This window comes from Gracilinanus agilis, chromosome 2 (assembly GCF_016433145.1).
Source record: "Gracilinanus agilis isolate LMUSP501 chromosome 2, AgileGrace, whole genome shotgun sequence".
Taxonomy (NCBI): domain Eukaryota; kingdom Metazoa; phylum Chordata; class Mammalia; order Didelphimorphia; family Didelphidae; genus Gracilinanus; species Gracilinanus agilis.
In genome coordinates, this window is record NC_058131.1 from 31719960 (window position 1) to 31739587 (window position 19628).

At 48.2% G+C, this 19628-nt stretch overlaps 1 protein-coding gene across 1 annotated transcript in view; it reads right to left on the reverse strand.

Moving 5' to 3' along the window:
- The window catches only part of SUCLG1 (succinate-CoA ligase GDP/ADP-forming subunit alpha), a 35112-nt gene extending 15836 nt beyond the window's left edge, over window positions 1–19276 (reverse strand). Inside the window, exons 1-3 of the mRNA XM_044663040.1 lie at window positions 18938–19276; window positions 5718–5821; window positions 1542–1658 (exon numbers count right to left, since the gene is read on the reverse strand). Of these exons, the coding sequence (XP_044518975.1) occupies window positions 1542–1658; window positions 5718–5821; window positions 18938–18998 (282 nt within the window). The 5' untranslated portion in view covers window positions 18999–19276. The remainder of the gene's footprint in view (window positions 1–1541; window positions 1659–5717; window positions 5822–18937) is intronic.
- Window positions 19277–19628: the final 352 nt, after the last annotated feature.

Sequence of the window (19628 nt, forward strand, 5' to 3'; positions counted from 1 at the left end):
CCATGACGACCATGCCCCGAGCAGGACGGGTGCGCTGCCAGCCCCGCAGTGTGCGTGCGGCCATGGAGGCCAGCAGAAGGACGGAGAAGCGCGGCGCTCCCTTCTGGGCACAACGGCCCAGACGGCCTTTTCCTTTTTCAGTCTGTTACACGGAGAGGCTTGCTCGAGAGGGGAGGAGACAAACGAAAGGGATGGAAAAGTCAACAGAATCTGGATCCAAGTTAAAGCGACAACAGAACTAACTGAAAAGGACAGCAGAGCCGTGCAGAGCCTGCCGAGCCGCTGACATCCCGCTTCCTGTTTTCCTCTCAGCAGCCTGGGACAAAGGGGCTGTCTATGTGCCCATTTTACAGAGGAGAAAACAGGCAAACACAGGCTAAGTGATTTGCTCAGTCAAGCCAGGCAGTCAGTAGCTGAGGCAGCCTCTAAACCCGAGGGCGCCGCCCCACACGGGCCACGCTGGATTTAAGAGTCAGGAAGACCTGAGTGCAAATCCAGATGGAATCCAGCAAGACAGAATTTCTGTAAAATGAATATATAACAGCACCAAGCTCTCAGGGCCACTGTAAACATCCAGTGAGGTCATGTCTGCAAAGCCGTCAAGCAGTGATTGTTATTCTTGTTCCTAGCACGATGGCTGTCATTTTTTTCTAACCCTTCCCTTCCCTCTCAGAATTGGTGCTGTGTGGGGGCTCAGGCTGGGCACGGGGGGAGGGGGGGATGGTGAAGTGACTTGCCCAGGGTCACCCAGCTGGGAAGTGTCTGAGGTCAGACTGGAGCCTGGCTCTGACAATCCTGAGACACATTATGTGTTAGGAAGTCTGTCCGGGGGTGGCCTCGTAGCCCCTCTCATCTCCTCCCAGGGTCCTGTCTGTGAATACCCCAAAGCTGGCCAATGCGGGGTGAGGCCGGACCCTCTCAGAACGCTTCCTCATGCCTAGCTTGGTGGGGTGACAGCAACCCCCTCGGCAGAAGGAGAGGGAGAGCCAGGGGGCTCCTGACAGCCGCCTTTGCTCTCTCCAGGGCAGGAAGGGACAGTTTCATGCAAACCTCCAAAGGAAACGCATGGGAAGAAGGACAACAGCAAGCTGTTCTTGGACGTGCCGGGGAGGATGGGGTCAGAGAGCCAGTCTCCATCAGGAAGCCCTGATGCTTCAGGCCTGTGTGACCCCACACAAATCACTGAGCCGCCCTATAGAGTGCCTTCAGCAGTGGCCCAGAAGGGGGCCTTCCCAATGGAGGCAAGAGGAAAGCCCAGGTCTGGGAAGAACGTCCAAACACCTACAGGCTTCACAAAGCGCTTTAGAGCTCCCAGCTTTTAGAGGCCACTTCCCCGGAGGAGGCGGGGGACAGGGGAGAAGGGGAAGGAGGGGGCAGCTTTCATTTCCTAGAAGCTCGGACATTGGTGAGCGTGTCTAGGAGGGGCAGGGCTGGTCGTGGCCAATCGAGATTGGGTCCAGCCATTTCAGTCCCTAGATCCAAGGCCCCTCTGAGGAAGGCGCCCCTGGCCTGCTGGCGCCGGGCCGGCTGCCGCCCATTACCTCCTTCACAGTGTTGAAGACAGGCAGGCCCAGGTGCGTCTTGCCTCCTTTCCCCGGCGTTGTTCCTCCGACCAGATTCGTGCCATAGTCCAATGCCTGCTGGCTGTGAAAGGTGCCCTGGGGGAGAAAAGCACAAGAAACCTGAGAAGGAGCTGAAAGGCCTGCGGAGGAGCCCACAGAGCCCGGCAGCCTTTAGGCCTGTCACTAAAGCTGAGGCCTGTTTCCATTTCAGGCCTTGATCCCAAAGGTCAAAGCTCAGCTGGGCCGCTGATCTAAAGGCCCGTCCCAACCTCCCTGACCTCCAGGGCTCCCGTGTGAACAAGAGAGACACAGACGGGGTCACAGAGACACAGACTGGGCCGGCCCAAAGGCCAGGGACAGACCTTGTCACTGAACCCGGCAGGGAAGGAGGACCAGATAAAAACAACCTCCTGGCATCCCCCTCTGTGTGATATATGAGGCAGAGCTCCATTTTAAAAGTGAGTTCTATGGACATTTGCGTTCAGGCGATCTAGTCACCTAGAAGAGTCCCTTCTCCAGGAATCGGCCCGTCTCTCCACAATGATGGGCAGCTGAGCCTTGACCACTCTGTCCAGGGCGCGGAATACAACAGTTCACATGAACACCATACTTGAGGGACATCTCAAATATAGTAAAATGAATTCTGTTTAAAAATCAAGACTTCTGACAGAGACAATTCTAGGCGAAGGGGATTAGCAGCCCTTTGCAGTGATTGGGAGGCCACTTAGCCAGCGTGTGGTCCGTCCAGGGCTCAGTTCCTTCTTTGGGGCTCCCCTCTAATCTCAGCGCCTCCTCTGGGTGGGTTGGGGGAAACAGAAGGAAAGAAAGAATTTCAGACCAGTCCATTTTGCTACCTGTTAGTGGCAGTTGGACAGCCTGGAGAAATGGAAGTGGGAAGCAAATGGCTAAAACAGGGTCTGCCCGCTGACCTCGGTACCACAGTGTCCACTGACAAGGGTTAAGAAGTGAAATGTGAGACATGGCTGGGAAAATACTTTCTGGGTTTTCCTCATGAAGGGGCCGGTGCTGCCACACAAACGAGCTACTTCGACAACGATGGAATTTAGATATTGGCCATTTATACATCTGAGAAGGTCTGGCACATTACTGCAGTGACGGGAATGATTTTAATGAGCTAAAGATGCTCATTAAAGATTTCGGTTTAAATATGCAAATGATTAATAAGCTAATACCAAGAATATCAATATGACCTTAATTAGTTTCCATATAGTCATATGTCTACCTTGCAGTCCTGTTACAAGCAGCTCATTAATTAAAAAGGCATTAGAGACTACTGAAGGAGCCTTGGCGATCCTCTGAACCGTCCCAAGATAACTGTTCTAGACCTGTCACAGGCCTAGAACATCCCCAAATTCAATGAGCCTCCAAGCAGCCTCTCCACCATACACAGCTGCAATTCAGGGGTTCTTAATGGCGGGCCGTGAGTCCAAGGAAAAGGCTTTTCTTGTCATCAAGCCTCCAGATGCTTTTTTGCAAATTCCATCTGTTTCTCTGGGTTCTGGTCCGTGAGGACAAGTAGAACAGTCTTCTCTTTCCTCCCCGTGACGCCGCTGGGATGCGGCCCAGGAGCCTCCTCTTCACCAGGCTGGACTTGCCCAAGTCCTTGAGCCATCTTCATATGGACTCAAAGCCCTTCCACATTTGATGGTGCTAAGGAATAAGAGTGTCTGGGGGAAATTCACTTCTGAGAAATGTTGCCTTCTCCGATAACGCCAGGAAAACAAGCAGCAGTTACCCTGCACTGCCCCAAAGCCTGGAGGCTGGGGGTCTGCACAGATCGGCGACAGGTGAGTGCAGATGCCTTGCTTGGTGATGGATGCTTCAGACACTAGAATAATTTTCTACAAATGTGCCTGGCTGAGGATCCATCCAAAGTTCCTGGATGTGGCTGAGATTCCATCCCTGAAAACATCTAGCAGAAAGACTTTTCAATCCCAATGTTCAGTTCCGGGAAGCTAGGGAATATGAGAAGTAGGTAACTGGGGGCAATGCACATCCAACTGGCCATAACCAAAATTTGGCGAGTCTGACTTCCCCAAGCCTGTGGCAAAGCAGAGAGGAGAGCCAGCCTCGGAGCCAGCAAGACCTCCCAATTCTAGGCTGTTCTTTGGTATGTTCCAGGCTGTGTGACTCTGGACAAGCCCTAAGACTCCAGGGGTTCCAGACTTTTCACAGACTCTACATTGCAAGACAAGTTGCCAGCACACTGGCACAGCAGGGAGTGCCCTACACCCAGGGATCTGGAGATCTGGACTAAAAAGGAGAAGGACATGCCTTGTGCCAGAGACCTTGCCATTCAGACAGTTTAAGATCACAGCATCATAAAACAAACCTGGAAACACCTTAGGCCACAGGGGCTAGTCTCTTCATTTTACAGAAAAGGAAAATGAGGCCTAGCACGTTTCCAAGGACACTAAAATCAGTGGCAGGACCTCAGCACTAACCCTAGGCCTCTTATAGTCCTGTCACTCCAGTGCTAGCCCAGGCAAATCTCCACAGATGACGCCTACAATAATCTTGGGCTGTGAGTTTTGACTCGGAGAAGGAGCCTCCATCCCCTCTGCCTTGCCAGCCAGTGAACAGTTAACAGCAAGCTTCTATTCTGCTTTTACCTCACATTTTTCACAACAGTTTTAGCAGCTCATAAAAGTCAATATGTGAAATGAATGTTGGCAGCCACTGGCAATTTGCATTGCTGGGTATCTATTAAGAAATAAAAATTTCCCTCGTTCTATGTGGAACAATGAGAGCATGGGAAAAAAAGAACTAATGAGCTGAGATAAAACAAAAATGCAAAGTCCCCACAGAAATAAGCTTTAAATTTCAAACCAAAGCATTAGCTACACAGTGACAGCTTCTGAATGAACAAACAGGAGCCAGGCCAGTGAAGCCTTGATCACTGAACATGAGCACAATGTGAAACGGAATACGAGGCAGCTGGAGGAATGGAAACAAATGTGGCTTAAACTGTGTGGGTCAGCCCCATCTGCTATGGGGGAACATGGAGCCCTGTGCCTGAAGGGATGCTGTTCCACAGCCTCTCCTGCTCTGGGGCCTGGGCACTGCCCGTTCTTCCTGCCCTACACCGTGGGCCCCACTGGCACGTCCAGCCTGGGGCAGGCTCATTCAAGCGCTCCAATCTTCAAACTCTCCGAGATCAATAAAGTGGCGAGGGCTGCCGCCTGGGCTGGTGCGGGCACAGGCTCCTCGAGAACTGCCACGAGCACAGGCACACAGGGTTCGTATGGAGCCAAGAGCACAAAAACGCTTGCTTATGCTTTATGGCTAGGAAGTGGGGGGGGTGGGGGGGCTGTCATTCAAGTGTTTTCAGGGAACTAAAACACACGAGATGTCTTCGTCCAGTCACGTGTGTGGGCACCTCGAGGGCAGACGGCACTTCTTGATCAGCCTCTCTTGTACACAGTATCTCGCACAGAAAGTAGACATTTGTTGCTTACGAGCCAAACTTAATTTCTTTTCTTTTCTTTTCTTTTCTTTTCTTTTTGAGTCAAACAGAGGGTTCCAAATGTGCTTCAGGATTTCATTTTGTCTCAAGGTCACAGCTTTGAATATCAAGCGTCCTTGCCCCATAAATGTACCAAAATGCTACTGAACACAATTATAGCAGAGAGAATGTTGCTGAATAGGCCAATTTTTACTGATAAAAGATATCTATAAAGAAATGGGACTAGAGGGAGAAAGGGAGGAGAGAACAGGAAAAACTAATGAAGTTACGTTACTTTAACCCAGAAATAGTCCAGAAAAAAAAATTCTAGTAATAAAAGGATTGATGTTTTAAGAAAAATATTTTCCTATCCAAACTGATTTCTTTTCATCTTCATGATGAACCATCTATATTTAATTATGAAAATCATTTCAAAGTAAAAACAGCCTTCTGATCCCCAGAATTTTGGATCTTGTCACACTCTGGGTCACCAACTAGCACCCACCACCAGACCACAATTAAACTACAACCTTTCATACAGGAGGAAATCCAAAGAGAAATTCTGTTAGCATGTAACTCAAAGAAGAGACCAGGAGGCAACCACTAGGTGGTATATGTACATTATATGTTAAAAAAAAAAAGAATTAATCCACGAGACAAAAAGAGAGCATGCATGCACACACACACACCTGCTTGCCAGTGAAACCTTGGCAAATAACCTTTGTGTTTTTATCGATGTAGAGATTTTTCCTCGAGGCTGTGTAGGCGCAATGCCGGACTCCATTCTGCTTCACTGAAAAACACAGAAGACAATGATCAATGTAATGGTTGCCAGGTCCAAACTGCCAAACGAATAGCAAGTCAGGCAGACCGCGCCAGGTTGTCACTGGAGGGAGCTTGGCCTCAACAGCTGAGTCGGCGCCTAAGAGTCCCCTTCAAAAGCCACTCCGTGCTGCAGATTTCTTTGGCATTGTTTGTTGCATAGAGGAAAAATGCTTAAAGAAATGTCTTCTCCATTTCAGACCAGCTGAGTGACTCGCCCAGGACCCACCCTAGAATCACTGCCACGGACCCAGTGGCACTGCGGTCTTTCCATTGGATGGCTGCATCAACTGGCTCCAACATCACCGAAAGCCACAGGAGGAAAAGCCCAGGGCTGAGAACCAGAGAACTCAGACCCCCCAGGTCCCACCCAGAGAACCGGGGCCTCTTTCTGGGCTTCACCCCTCAGCTCTGGCTCTCCCACCCTGGCGCCATCTTGTCTCTAATCTATTAGGGAGAGGCTGTCCCAGACCCCTAGACATGACACATTTCTAGAAAGGGGATGTCCACTGACTGCCCTGGGACTCCCATAAAGAACGCTGGACCTTCCTAGACTAAAACACCCGTCACTGGCCATATCTCCCCTCGGGGTGCACCTTCCACCTTCTCACCAGCAGAAGGAAAGCTCCACCTCTTTTATTTTCCCAGCACTTAGCACAGTGCCTGGTGCACAGCAAGCACCCAAGAAACACTTATATTCATTCTTTCTCTCCCAAATCCCAGATCTCATGGGATTCCTTTGCTTCAAAGGCTCCCACTGCCTCAAGAATTTAATTCAAACTTAAGTCTGATCTTCAGACCACTCTACCTGAAAGTCCAACGAGCCCAGCTCCCTTCCAGATACTCCGAGGGACCCCAGGCCCTCCCCTGCGTGTTCACAAGGCAGGCTTTGCCCATCTCTGAGCCTCTGCTAACGCCATCACTTCTTATGCCTCAAAGACCCCTCTCCTTCCATCTGCATAGCCTGTAACGTTCAAATGCCACCTCCTCTAGGAGGCCTTCCCCAATTCCCCTAGGCAGTAATGATCCCGCCGCATTTGCCAGGTGCCAGCAGATGGTATCTCTCAAAGAGCTCACCTTCTACTCAGGAAGAGGAAAAGAGGGAAACAAGCATCGATTCAAATGCCAGGGACTGTAGCTAAACACGGGGGGACACAAGCACACAGTGATGTCATGGGGAAAGGCAGCCTGAAGCACATTTTCTCCAAGCAAAGGTAACATTCTATTTTTTAAATCTTTACCTTCCCTCTTAGAATCAATCCTACATATTGGTTCTAAGGCAGAAGAGTAAGGTATAGGCCATGGGGGTGAAGTGTCTCACCCAGGACCACCCAGCTAAGTATCTGAGGCCACATTTGAACCCAGGACTTCCCATCTTTAGGCCTGACTCTTCATCCACTGAGCCATCCAGCTGCCCCCCAGATCACTCTCTACTAAAAGAGGAGCCAGTTGCCAATAGAACAGACTTGCCTGGGTTCAGCCAAAGATGAGCTCCTCTTTTTGAAAGGCCAGAACAGAGGGGACAGTCCAGGGGGAATCCAGTCACTGGCTATGGGGCCAGCAGCATCTTGGGGGCCATAAAGAACCTGGACACACAGCCGGCCAGCCCAGGCCCATCTCTATGTGTGAGCCATCTGTAGCCCAAGGAGCAGAGAGAGAGACCATCTGGTGCCCCTGAAGTTGGCCCTGAGGCTTGGGGGGGAGGAGAGGGTGGAGGGCCTTAGACTGAGGGCTTCAGGAGAACACACGAGGGCCCAGATGGCTCACACAGCCCCAGGGACAGAGACATGACTGGCCCAAGGTCATAATGGTATTAAGTAGCAGAGGCAAGACTTGAACCCAAGACCAAAAGTCTTTCCATGCCCCGACAACCAGCATTCCAGGAAAGAGAGTGAACAAAAGAGGAACAGCAAGTTATCAGGGCCATGAGGGGGAGGCGAGAAGTGAGGAGCCTTCAGGAGGCAATGGGGAGCCATGGAAAGTCTCAGAGGGTGATATGAAACTATCCAGTCCAAGGTCTATATCAGAAAGATAAATCTGTAGGTTTTGGGGGGAAAGAAACCTAAGCCCTGATTCTGCAATGACCCCAAGTAACAGAGGATAATGGTACAGACCAGAAGGAGGCAGCAGATGGGAGAAACCTCAAGACACAGAATTGCCAAGAATCAGGGTTGGGCCATCTATATGGGATAGAGGGAAGAGGGGAGCCAAAGGCGAGTGCACCAGAACAAGTGACGGCAACGATGCAGCAGGTGCAGCAGCGACAGATACAGAGAAATCAGAAAGAGGAGCATTTGGGGGAAAGATGATCCTGGCTCAGTGGATAGAGCCAGGCCTGAGATGGAAGGTCTTGGGTTCAATGGGTTCAAATCTGGCCTCAGACACATTCTAGCTGGGTGGCCCTGGGCAAGTCACTGAAGCCCCATTGCCCAGCCCTTACTATTCTTCTGCCTTAGAACCAATACACAGTATCAGTTCGAAGACTGAAGATCAGATTTTTTTTTAAAAAGAAAAGATGACAGGTTGAATTTCAGACAATTTGACTTTGAAAGCAAAATGAAATCCTAAATGCGATTCAATGATGCTGCTCCACAGGCAGGAGATCTGTGTTCTAATCCAACCTGGCTCTTTTGGTGCCTGATAAGAAATATAGATAAACCTTGACTTTCCTGCCACATTACAGAATGGTCTCATCAGGCTTGTTACTTTCCCGATCTTAACTAGGATCAGCCAGAATAACTAACAATTAGAGGAGAGCTGGCACAGGCCCTCTGGAAGTCAGCATCCAAAAGGCCTCAGACAAAGCGAGGGCAGGGGTCAGTCCACTATGGCCCCACCAATGATGGCCCGCCAGCCAAGAATGGTTTTTATATCTTTGAATACAAACCCCAGTGATTTAATATCAAGAGATAGGTACCCCCAAAGAGATAAGGAAAAATGTGTACAAAAATGTTTATAGCTACGTTCTTTGTGGTGGCAAAAAACTGGAAAATGAAGGGATGCCTTTTGATTGGGGAATGGCTGAACAAATTGGGGTATCTGTTGGTGATGGAATACTATTGTGCTCAAAGGAATAATGAACTGGAGGAATTCCATGTGAACTGGAAAGACCTCCAGGAATGGATGCAGAGTGAAAGGACCAGAACCAGGAGAACATCATACACAGAGATGGACACACTGTGGCACAATCGAACATAATAGATTTCTGTACTAGCAGCAATGCAATGATCCAGGACAATCCTGAGGGACTTACAAGAACGAACACTATCCACAGCCAGAGAAAGAACTGTGGGAGCAGAAACACAGAAGAAAAACACATGATCAAGCATGTGGTTCAATGGGGATATGAGTGGGGATGTTGACTTTGAATGATCACTCTATTGCAAATATGAATAACATGGAAATAGGTCTTGATCAATGATGCACATAAAACCCAGTGGAATTGCTTGTTGGTTCTGGGAGGGAGGAGGTAAAGAATATGAATCATGTAACCATGGAAAAATATTCTAAATTAACCAACTAAAAATTAATCTTAAAATGTTTAATCAAAAATAAATAAATAAAACAAAAAATATCAAGAGACAGCTGGCAGGTGGACTGAGTCCAGGCCACTGCTGGCAGAGCCCTGAGCTGGACATCAGTGTGACTCTAATAGGGGATGCTCCAAAGAATAGAGACAAATTCTTTCACTCGGGCACAAAAACAACACAAAATTCTGTCATAACAAAACAATATAGGTATGTCTTATGGAGTTCATGAAAATGAGGTCAAACAATGAATATTAATTATCATCCCTCCTAAAGTAGTTCTTTCTAAAGTTAATAATTATATCTAAGTTACAAATTCAATGACATTTTCTAAATCCTCATTCTCCTTGATGCCTCTACAGTCTTTCTCATTGTTAATCATTCTCACCTCCTTCATACCCTCTTCTCCAAGTATTTCAGTATACTATTGTCTCCTGGTTTTCCTCTTATTTACCTAACTGCTTAGATTAATCTTTCCTGGATCTTCTTTGAGATCATGACCTTAAAATTTAGGTGCCTCTAGAGATGCTGTCTTGTGTCCTTTCTTTTCTCCCTCTAAAATACTTGGTGATCTCATTAGTTTTCCATTAATTACTATTCCTGATGATTCTCAGATCTACTTTCCTTACCCCAATCTCTCTCCTGGCCTCTAGTCTCACGTCTCCAATGACCTTTTAGAAATCTTGTACCTGATGACCATTAGAGGTCATAAACTCAATATATCAAAACCATAATTCATCTTTCTCCTTAAACCTTGCTCCCCCCTACATCCCCTATTACTATGCAGGGCAATGCTATCCCCTCAGCTCCTTAAGTTCATAACTTAGGAGTCATCCTAGATTTCTCACTTTCTCCCACCCTACATATTAAAGCCATTAGCAAGGCCTGTTGATTTCACCTTTACAGCATCTTCTGAATAGTCCCTCTTCTCTCCTCTGACACTGCTACCACTCTATTGCAGACACTTATCACCTTATGTTTAGACTATTGCCATAGTCTGCTAGTGGGTCTGCCTGCATAAAATCTCTCCGTGCTCAAATCTACCTTCTACTTAGCCACTAAAAGTTATATTCCTACCATGCAGGTCTGATCAGTTCATACACTCCCCAGTTCCTCTAAACTCAATAAACTCTAATAGCTTCCTATTAGTCCCAGGAGCAAAATCAAAATGCTCTCTTTGGCATTCAAAGCCTTTCTTAACCTAACACTCTCCTAACTTTCCAGTATTCTTATACCTTATTCTCCAACATAGTTTTCAGTCCAGTGACTTTGGCCTCCTGGCTATTCTGCTGACAAGACACTCCATCCATCAGCTCTGGACACTCTCTCTGACTATCCACAATGCCTGGCACACCCTCCCTCTTCGGCTCTGAATACAAGTCTTCCTGGTTTCCTTTAAGTTCCAACTAAAATCTGACTTTCCACAGGAAGTTTTTTCCTAATTTCACTTAACTTAATTTCAATATCTTCTCTCTGTTGGTTATTTCCTATTTATCCTTCAAAGTCTTCTCTTTCTTTCTCTCTGTCTCTCTCTTCCTAGATATAGATATAGATATTATATGAATTATATGAATTATATAACTAAGCAGTCACAGGCTGTTGCTAGGACCAGAGGTGACTCCCTAAATCATGGCAGAAGAGGTTGGAACTTAGGTTTCAATGGCAAAGCTTTCCCAGGCCCAGGAATCACCTCTATCAACACTGAAGCATCCAAGTAGGCCTTTGTGGATTGACAAGAATACCCAAGTCTGGTTCATTTGGAATTTGTGATAACTGGGACAGGACCTCCACAGCCATCTATAAAAGTTTACTTAGCAAAATGTGTTAATGATTGTTAGGAGAAATTAAAAGATGCTCTTTAAGAGCTTCCAATATTTAAATACATTTAATACTCTCATGACAAACTATTCTCACCTATTAATTAAAGCACAAGTCAATTCTGCTAGGTCAGGTTATGTCTATTTAGCACAGATGAACTTAAAATTACAGACATTAGAGCTAATAGGAATCTTAGTGATTGTCCCATTCAACCTTTACTTTCTTTTAACAAGTAAAACTGCATTTCCTGTAATAATCTATAATTCACAATGGGCTTCTTGCAAATTACCAATAAGACTTTATTTTCATGAACTCCAAAGGACATTCCTATATTGTTATGATAGAATTTTGCTAAAAAATTAATGTCAGAAATCATAGTATCAGCTAAATTTCTCTCTAGTGAATTTGTAAACTGAAAGCTGTGCTCTGAACTCAGTGGGGAAGGAAGGCTGTGAAGCCCACAATCCACAAGCCTCTGTGTTTGCTGAGAGAAGAGCTGGGTTCCAAGCCTCTTTGGGTCTCTGTGTCCTCATCTGAAAAATGAGCTGATAGGGCTAGAGGAGTTTTAAATCCTTTCACCCCTGTCACACAGCTCCTGATCCCTCCTCCTAAAGCCCTTGGTAGAAGAAGTCTCAGGAGTCCCTCCTGCAGCTCGGGTAAGAGAAGTCCCCTTTGATCAGCTTCTGCAGCCTCCTCCTGGGCTGTCCCTGGCACACGGGGCATCCTGCCCTCATGGCCAGCGCAGTCCCTACCCGCACCCATCTCTTGGCAGGTGTTCCCTTGTGCAGCCAAGGCTCTCCCTCTTTCTCCATCTCTTCCAGCTCAGGTCCTTCACTCCCCCAGAGCCTCAGCTTCATTGTTCCATCCTCCATGAAGGCCTTTCTGGTCCTCCCCACTGTTGGGGCTGCCTACTCATCTCTAACAAGAACATTCTCTGAGGACGCGGTGTGCCACCCGAACGGCCAGGCCTCTTCGTCTCTGTCTGCATCTGTGTATGGCTGCTGGGCCCACGTTAGGAGGGTGAAAGGGATATGATAAATGCTCAGGCTTTTACAGGATCACCTCCCCAATCCTCCCAAGAGGCAGCTTCAGGAGAAGCTGCAGCTCAGGGATTCTGGAGCACCTTTCTGGAGTGCTATGACCAATGGCGGGCACAAGAACAGGGAATTCCCTTGAACAGGACAGCACGGTGCTCCCCAAAGTCCTCTTCAATCTGTATTCTTCTTGTTTCCTAACATGGGCTGGGGCAGCTAGGTGAGTACAGTGGAGAGTGTGTGGCCTAAGTTCAAATCTGGCCTCAGACACCCATTCTGGGACCCTGGGCCAGTCACTGAATCCTGTTTGCTTGAGTTTCCTCATCTGTAAAATGAGCCAAAGAAGGAAATAGCAAACCAATTAAATGAGGTCATACTAGGTGGTGGCTACAACAGTGTTCCCAAAGGGCTTTTAAAGCCTGTTTTTACTATGACAGAACCAGCCTCTTCCTATTTTATACTTCTTGGATACCTGAATTTACATTCTCTAAAGGCCCATTTCTTCCTCTGCCACAAGATGAAATGACCCTAACATCTAGTTATGAAATGCTGTGACTGCCCACAGGCAGCACACAGAGGGCTCCAGAGCTCTCAGAACACACGGGGGACAGGGCAGGGAGCCTAGACCAGAGCCAGCAGCAGGGGTGAAGGGGCCGGTATCCTGGGGGACAGGGGTGCCACTGCATGTCACACTGGGTCCCTGCAGAATGAGATTTAACTGAGATTTTAGTAGATGTCTCAATGCTAGACTGAAACTAACTAAAAGGTGAATTTGACTAGGATTGTCACTATAACGATTCAGAATGTAGCTAGTTTAACTAAAATTCTGCCTTTGCTAATTTTGCTTTATTCCTCTGAATACATAAAAAACTAAACAGATGAAAAACACTCACTGTTCGGGTCATGGCGAGGGTCTGGATGCTATTAAATTGGGGGCTTCCCTCACTTTCAACAAATGGCAAAAACGTGATTCCTGAGCAAATGTCTGTACAGCTGAAGGAGAGCTGGAGCTGGAGGCAGAGAAGCTAGATTCAAACCCCAATCGGCCACTACCCAGCCGAGGGACCTTGGGCAAGTCCGCTTAACCCGTCAGCCTCGGCTTTTCCTCAGTAAAAGAAGGGGGGCCTAAGCTTCCTTCCAGCTCAAAATCTAGGCTTCAGAATCTATGAATTAGGTCATGCAGAATGCTCCGGGTACACGTCAGTACCTCCAAAAGTATCTCCCCCTTTCCTAAAGGGACGACTCTCTTGGCTGGGTGTGACTCACTTGTATTCACTTGATGGTTCTTGAGCACACTAGAGGGCAGCCCTGGCTCAGTGGAGAGTGGGTCTCAGGCAGAAGGACCTTGAGTTCAAGTCTTACTTCTCACACACAGCTGACTTCATGAGCCAGATAAAATCACTTCTCAGCTTGAGTCAACTCCACGACTAGAAATGTTTCCAAATGAGAGCTAACCTACATAGGCAGAGGAATTTCTTCATCAGGGAGTTTCCTACAACAATTAAATTGCAGGTCCCTAACTTGGACAGAGTTCTATTTTAATATGGCATCGTGCTCTCAGGAAACAGGACTGAAGATTTCAAAAACAGACTCACTCCATCTTCCAGGTTGGTAACCAGAAAGAAAACTTTAATTTCACTCCCCACCTGTGATGCACAAGACCCAAAAGAGAGAAGCAGAAGAGGCGCCATCCCTTGGCAGCCACACAAATCTCTCAAAGCAGGGCCCAGGAAGCAGAAAACAGCACAAGGACTATCAGCCTCTCCCTCTCCCTCCCTCCATTTCAGAATCAATACTATGTACTGGTTCTAAGGCAAAGCAGGTTGGACCCAAGCTTGGCCTTAGGCACAGCTCTGAAATCAATGATGTTGGCCTCTGTCCTCCTGCCACCCCCAGACTGGAAATGCTCTTCAGGCAGTGGGGACTGAGGGACTTCCAGGGTCACCCAGCCAGGAAGTGTCTGAGGTCACCCTGGAACCCAGGACTCCCACTCCAGCCTGGCTTGCTATCCATGGAGCCTTCCAGCTGCCCTAAGCATGGTCTCTCCTGATGGAGCTGCCAATCACTGAGGCAGAGAGTTCTCCTGGGCCTTTCTCTCATCTTTCTGCCAGAGGGGGAGCATCCAGAACCCTCCTTGGTAGACTCTGGAGAGCGATCCATGCTGTTAGCATCCTTCATCTCCTGCCCACTTCCCTCCTGGGCAGTGGCATGGCAGGGCTGAGGTCCTTCATGCTGACCACAGATCCATGATGGTCAGGCTGTGATCCAGGAAGCTGTTGCAGTCCAGAAGCAGCTCTAGTGCAGTCCTTTCCTCCTCCTCCTCGCTCCAGGCTCATGGTTCCATCCATGGCCGCCCATGAAGAAGGTAGAAGGAGGGAGTCCTCCCCACTCTCTGACATGGGCTTGGCCTCACACAATGGCCCCTAGCTCCTCCTCTTCAGGAGTCAGCTAGATCCTCAGAGGAGCAAGCCCTTGGCCTGGGGTCAGAAAGATCTGAATTCAAGTCCTCCCTCACACACTCGCCCAGGACAAGTCACTTAATCTTTCTTGACCTCAGTTTCCTCAACTGTAAAAGGGATGACGATAGCAGTTGCTACATCCTTGGGCCCTTGTACAGATTACATTGGCTAACCCACATAAAGCACAACTAAAAAGGTCTGGAGAAAGGCTGCTTCCTCTGGGCAGAAGCAGCCCTTGTCAGAGGCAGGCAGCATCATCCAGGCCCAGCCCACCTCCATTCCTTGGTCTAAGCCTCCCCCTGACCCCCCCACCCCCACCCCTCACCCGGGCCAAGGGGCTCCACAGAAGCTTCAGCAGGGCTGATCTTGGGAGGGAAATGATATGTTGGAACTAGTTCACCAGCTGACCTGCTCCTTTAAAAAGTCCAAGCAGTACAAGCAAGTGAAGAAGCCAGATGGCTCAGTGGAGAGAGCTGGGCCTGGAGTCAGGAAGACCTGAGTGCAAACCTGGCCTCATTTTTTCCTCCCTGTGTGACCCCGGGCAAGTCACTTAACCCCTGTTTTCCTTAACCTACCCAAGGTGGAAAAGTCAAACCACCCAAGGAATTTACCAAGAAAACCTCACAGGCAGGATGGTCTGTGAGGTCAGGGAGAGCGAGCCAGGATGGAATGATGACACAAGTAGGAGAGAATGAAAAATCTAGGGCCATTCTGGAGAGGATGTTTTAGGGCAAAGGGGTCTCACTCAAATAGGATAGCCCCGCCGGGAAGTCTATAACCAGAGAGGCCTCTCAATATTCCTGCTTTTCATGGCTTTTTTCCATTCTTTAAAGAAAAGAAAAAAAGCTCCCTATTTTTCCCCAGTAGCTCCCTAAGGCAATAAGACCTAGGGAAAGGACTGTCCTGGTACGACTGAGGCAGACACATTTTTTTTTTTAAATCTTCACCTTTTGTCTTAGAATCAATATTGTGTATTAGTTCCAAGGCAGAAGAGTGGCAAGAGCTAGGCAATGTGGGTTAAGTGATTTATCCAAGATCATACAGCCAGGAAGTATCTGAGGCCAAATTTGAACACAGGACCTCCCATCTCTACTGAGCCACTTAGCAGTCCCCACAGTCAGTCATTTAAAGACAGTGACTGTGTGTGTGTGTAAAACATGGCACCTAGCCCTGCAGACCAAAAGATGATGCTTAAGGCCCTTCTAGCTCTAAATATCTGCTCCCAGGATGCCACTAAACCACTACCAAGAGCCTAAAAGCTAAGGCAGAAGTATCATAGCTGTTCTCAAATGTCTGAAAAGAGGTCAGAGTGAAGTGGGATTAGGCCTGCTCAGCTTGGTCACAGGGCAGAATTTAAAGCCAGGAGCAGAAGGAAAACAGAGTCCAGCTCAAAATAAGGAAAAGGTGCCAAACCATCCATCAGAAGTGTCCAAATATAAAATATGCTGCCTCAGGAAATAGTAGTTTCAACATCAATAAAGGTTTTCTCCTTGTTAGACAGATGGCTATTGGCCAGGGATGCTGCAGATGGAATTCTGATCCAGATATGGGTTAGATTAGATGACTTCTTAGAGCCTTTCCAACTCAGACACTGTGAATTCAAGCACTATACTACCAGGGGCTCTTTGTCTAGAGACAAGGAAATGTGTTTTAAGTGGAAAGAATTCTGACCCAGATTCTAATCCCAGCTCTAACCTCGGTAAATCTGATCATCTAAAATAAGTTAGAATCTTTTTTTTTAGCCTAAATTTTTTAGCCCAAATTTCCTCACTGAAAAAAGGAAATGTATTGAACTAGATGATGGCTAAGGTTTTGCCAGCCCTAAAATGATATAATTCTAGAATTCCAAATATGAGATCTCAAGAAAAAAATTGTCTATTTGCTTAATACTCTAAGACACGCTTTATGATGGAACAATCCAGGACATGACTCTTGGCCCTGATTCTTTTCCACCTGTCACAACTTTCATTCTAAAGGTTCTTCAGTTTGTTCTTCTACAAGAAAGCCTAATTTCCCAAATATCCTTTTTTCCTCACTGACGGAAAACATCAACACCCACTTACTGTAGACTTTTAGTTTCCCCTTCCAAATGGAATGCTTTTTTCCCCTCTTTTATTACCTGTCAATTTGTTTTTGCTGGCCCGAGAAATGTGGCAACACTCTAGAGTGCAATGTCCTGAAACTCACAATTTTTTCATTAAAAACACTATTGCAAAACAGATAACATTCAGTACAGAAAGTGCCATCAATAGAAATCAAAATAGCCTGTATTACAGATCACAAACACAGTGATAAGATCTCGTTGGGCCCGTAATGCTAGCATCTATCTTACATACTCTGTAAGGCAGCCTAAAAAAATTAACTAATGCTACAAAAAAAAAAGCCCTCTATTATGTCAAAATTAAAATGTATATTCTCCTACTGATGAGAATAAAAATGCACAAGGAAAGAGATATGTCCTTGCCCTGAATATAAAGAGAAGAATAAGATTTTATAAAATCAATCTTCACCTTCTTTCAGAAGGATGGCTATTCAAGAATCCAATCCCATGATTTTACAGATCTGACCTTATGCAAACACAGACAAAGCTTTGGGTTAAGTTTGTGGCTTTTTCTACTTCAGACTTGGCTCAAAGCTTGGCTCTTTATGATGGTTTGGATAATTTAAAAGGTGCAAATCTGTGGAATTCTAGGTGGGAAATCCAGGAAATAATTTCCCATTGGGAAAAAGGCAGCTATTATGCTCTTGACACACTGTGATCCTTAATTCCCTCCAAGTCAATAGCACTATTCCTTAAGGTCTTTGGACCTTTTGGAGAATCCTGTGCAGAAAATGAAGAAGAAAACTCCTTCTCATTACAGAGGTTCCTACCCTTAACTCTTATCACCTTCTTTCTATTTTCTGCTCCAGGTGGTCTTTCCTCCCTGTCTCTACCTTATGCCCAATTATCACTCTCCTGATTTTAAGACTAGGCCTCAGCTATCCTGTACCTGACTAAATAGCCACCATCTTCCTCTAAAATGGATTATCTTCCCTGACCCTAATGGATCATAGGCCCAGACATAAAATTCCATGATTAAAGTCTCATTCCAACCAAGTCCAGGGTCTTTTTCAAAAACACTTTCAACTCTATAGATTCCCTCTCTCCACCTCTGGCCCCTAAATGCCCTTTGAAATGTCAGACATGGAGCTCTCTTTGTTTGCTCTCTAGGCTTGAATCAGCCCCTCCACCAGGGTGGGTGCTATCACTGCCCTCTTCTAACCTCCTTAATGCAGCTGAGGGCACCAACAACCCCTCAGTCAACTACGCTCTGGACATCACCCATACACAATCTCTTTTTCAATGTTTCCATTCCATCTTGGAATCAATACTATGTACTGGTTCCAAGTCAGAACTGGTATATGCAGAACTAGGCAAATGGGGTTAAGTGACTTGCCAAGGGTCACACAGCTAGGAAGTGTCTGGGGCCAAATTTGAACCCAGGTCCTCCCATATCTAGGTCTGGCTCTCTAGACACTGAGCCACTCAGCTGCCCTCCTTCCCCATACCCGACCTGATGCCAAGTACTGTAGACTCTACCTCTGCCACATGCTCTGCTCTACCTGACTTTTCTTCTTCGAATATGACTCCCCCAACTCCTCCCCCACTCCCCGCAGGCCCTCATTTCTGCAGACTGGGTTACTGCCCCGCAGTGTGGACATCCTCTGCCCACTGCAGTCCCCCCTGCCCTGCTCAGTCCAAGGGGCCTCGTTATGGCACAGGTCTGACCAGTCGACGCGGAGTTTCCGCGAGCTTGTCAGCAGCCCTCGGGCCTTGGTCTTCGGCTTCCCTACTCCAGGTCTCCCTCGGCGAGTTCTCTCCGGATCCCTTCCAGGACTCGCACGTGAGTGTTTGCCGGGGGCCTGCCCTGGGGGAGGAGCGGCGCGCTCCCAGAGAGCAGGGGCTATCCCGGGCCTGGCCCACTTCCCTGCCTAGGCTGCGCTAGGGGTCTGGCAGACAGGGCACCCACAGTCTGGCCTGGCCCAGGTCCCCTACCCCACGGCTCCAGCACCCCAGGCCCGGGTCTATAAGAACCCTTCTCCGATTACACGTCGTCCCCAGGTCTCGGGACTTCCGCCCGCGGCCTAATGCTCCCCAGCTCGAGCCCCGGCCGCCCGCCTCCCAGGCCTCTGCGCCCCAGCAAGCTGAGGCCTGGCCCGGCCAGCTGGCCACGGAGGGGCGCAGACAGTAGTGGGGGCCCGCACTCACAGAGAAAGGGGCGCGCCAGGAGGCGGGCGGCGGCAGCGAGGCCTGCACAGCCAGAAGTCATGATCGAGGTTCAGGCGGCTCAGGGACAGGATCCGGCGGCTCGGGTCATTCGCCAATGACACCCGCAGGACCGCGGGGAGGGGGCCTCGCCGCGGCTGGCCCGAGCAGGAGCGGCCGGCGAGGGTGGCTGCAGCAGACGCCGGCCCAAGTGGGCGCGAGCAGGGCCTTCCACGGGCCCCTAGATGGAAAACAAGGAGAAAGAACCGCCTGCGAACACTGAGTGAGAAATACTGAGCTCCACGCCTCCCCGGGAGCCGAAATCTGCTCTATCTCTTCCCACAGGCGAAGCGAAAACAGGCTGCCCGTGAAGGAAATGGAGGATGCAGCAGGAAGGGGTAGCGCGCGGCCTCCTGGGAAATGTAGTTTTAGTACGCGGGGTTCTGGTTAGAGTAGCAAATGGAACGTGGGATTGCTGATGGGTGGAGGGAATCCCCGGAGTCAGGAGTGAGATCCGGAAAAAGCTCTTCGGGATAGAGACTGTCTGTAGCACCGAGATAACGCAGCTCAATCTCATTTCAATTCATTTCAACCTCCACGTCACAGATTCTGTTTATCTGCCCACCTACTATACTAATGAAGATGATGAGGATGGTGGTGATGATGGTGATAGAGTGATACTATACATACAGCA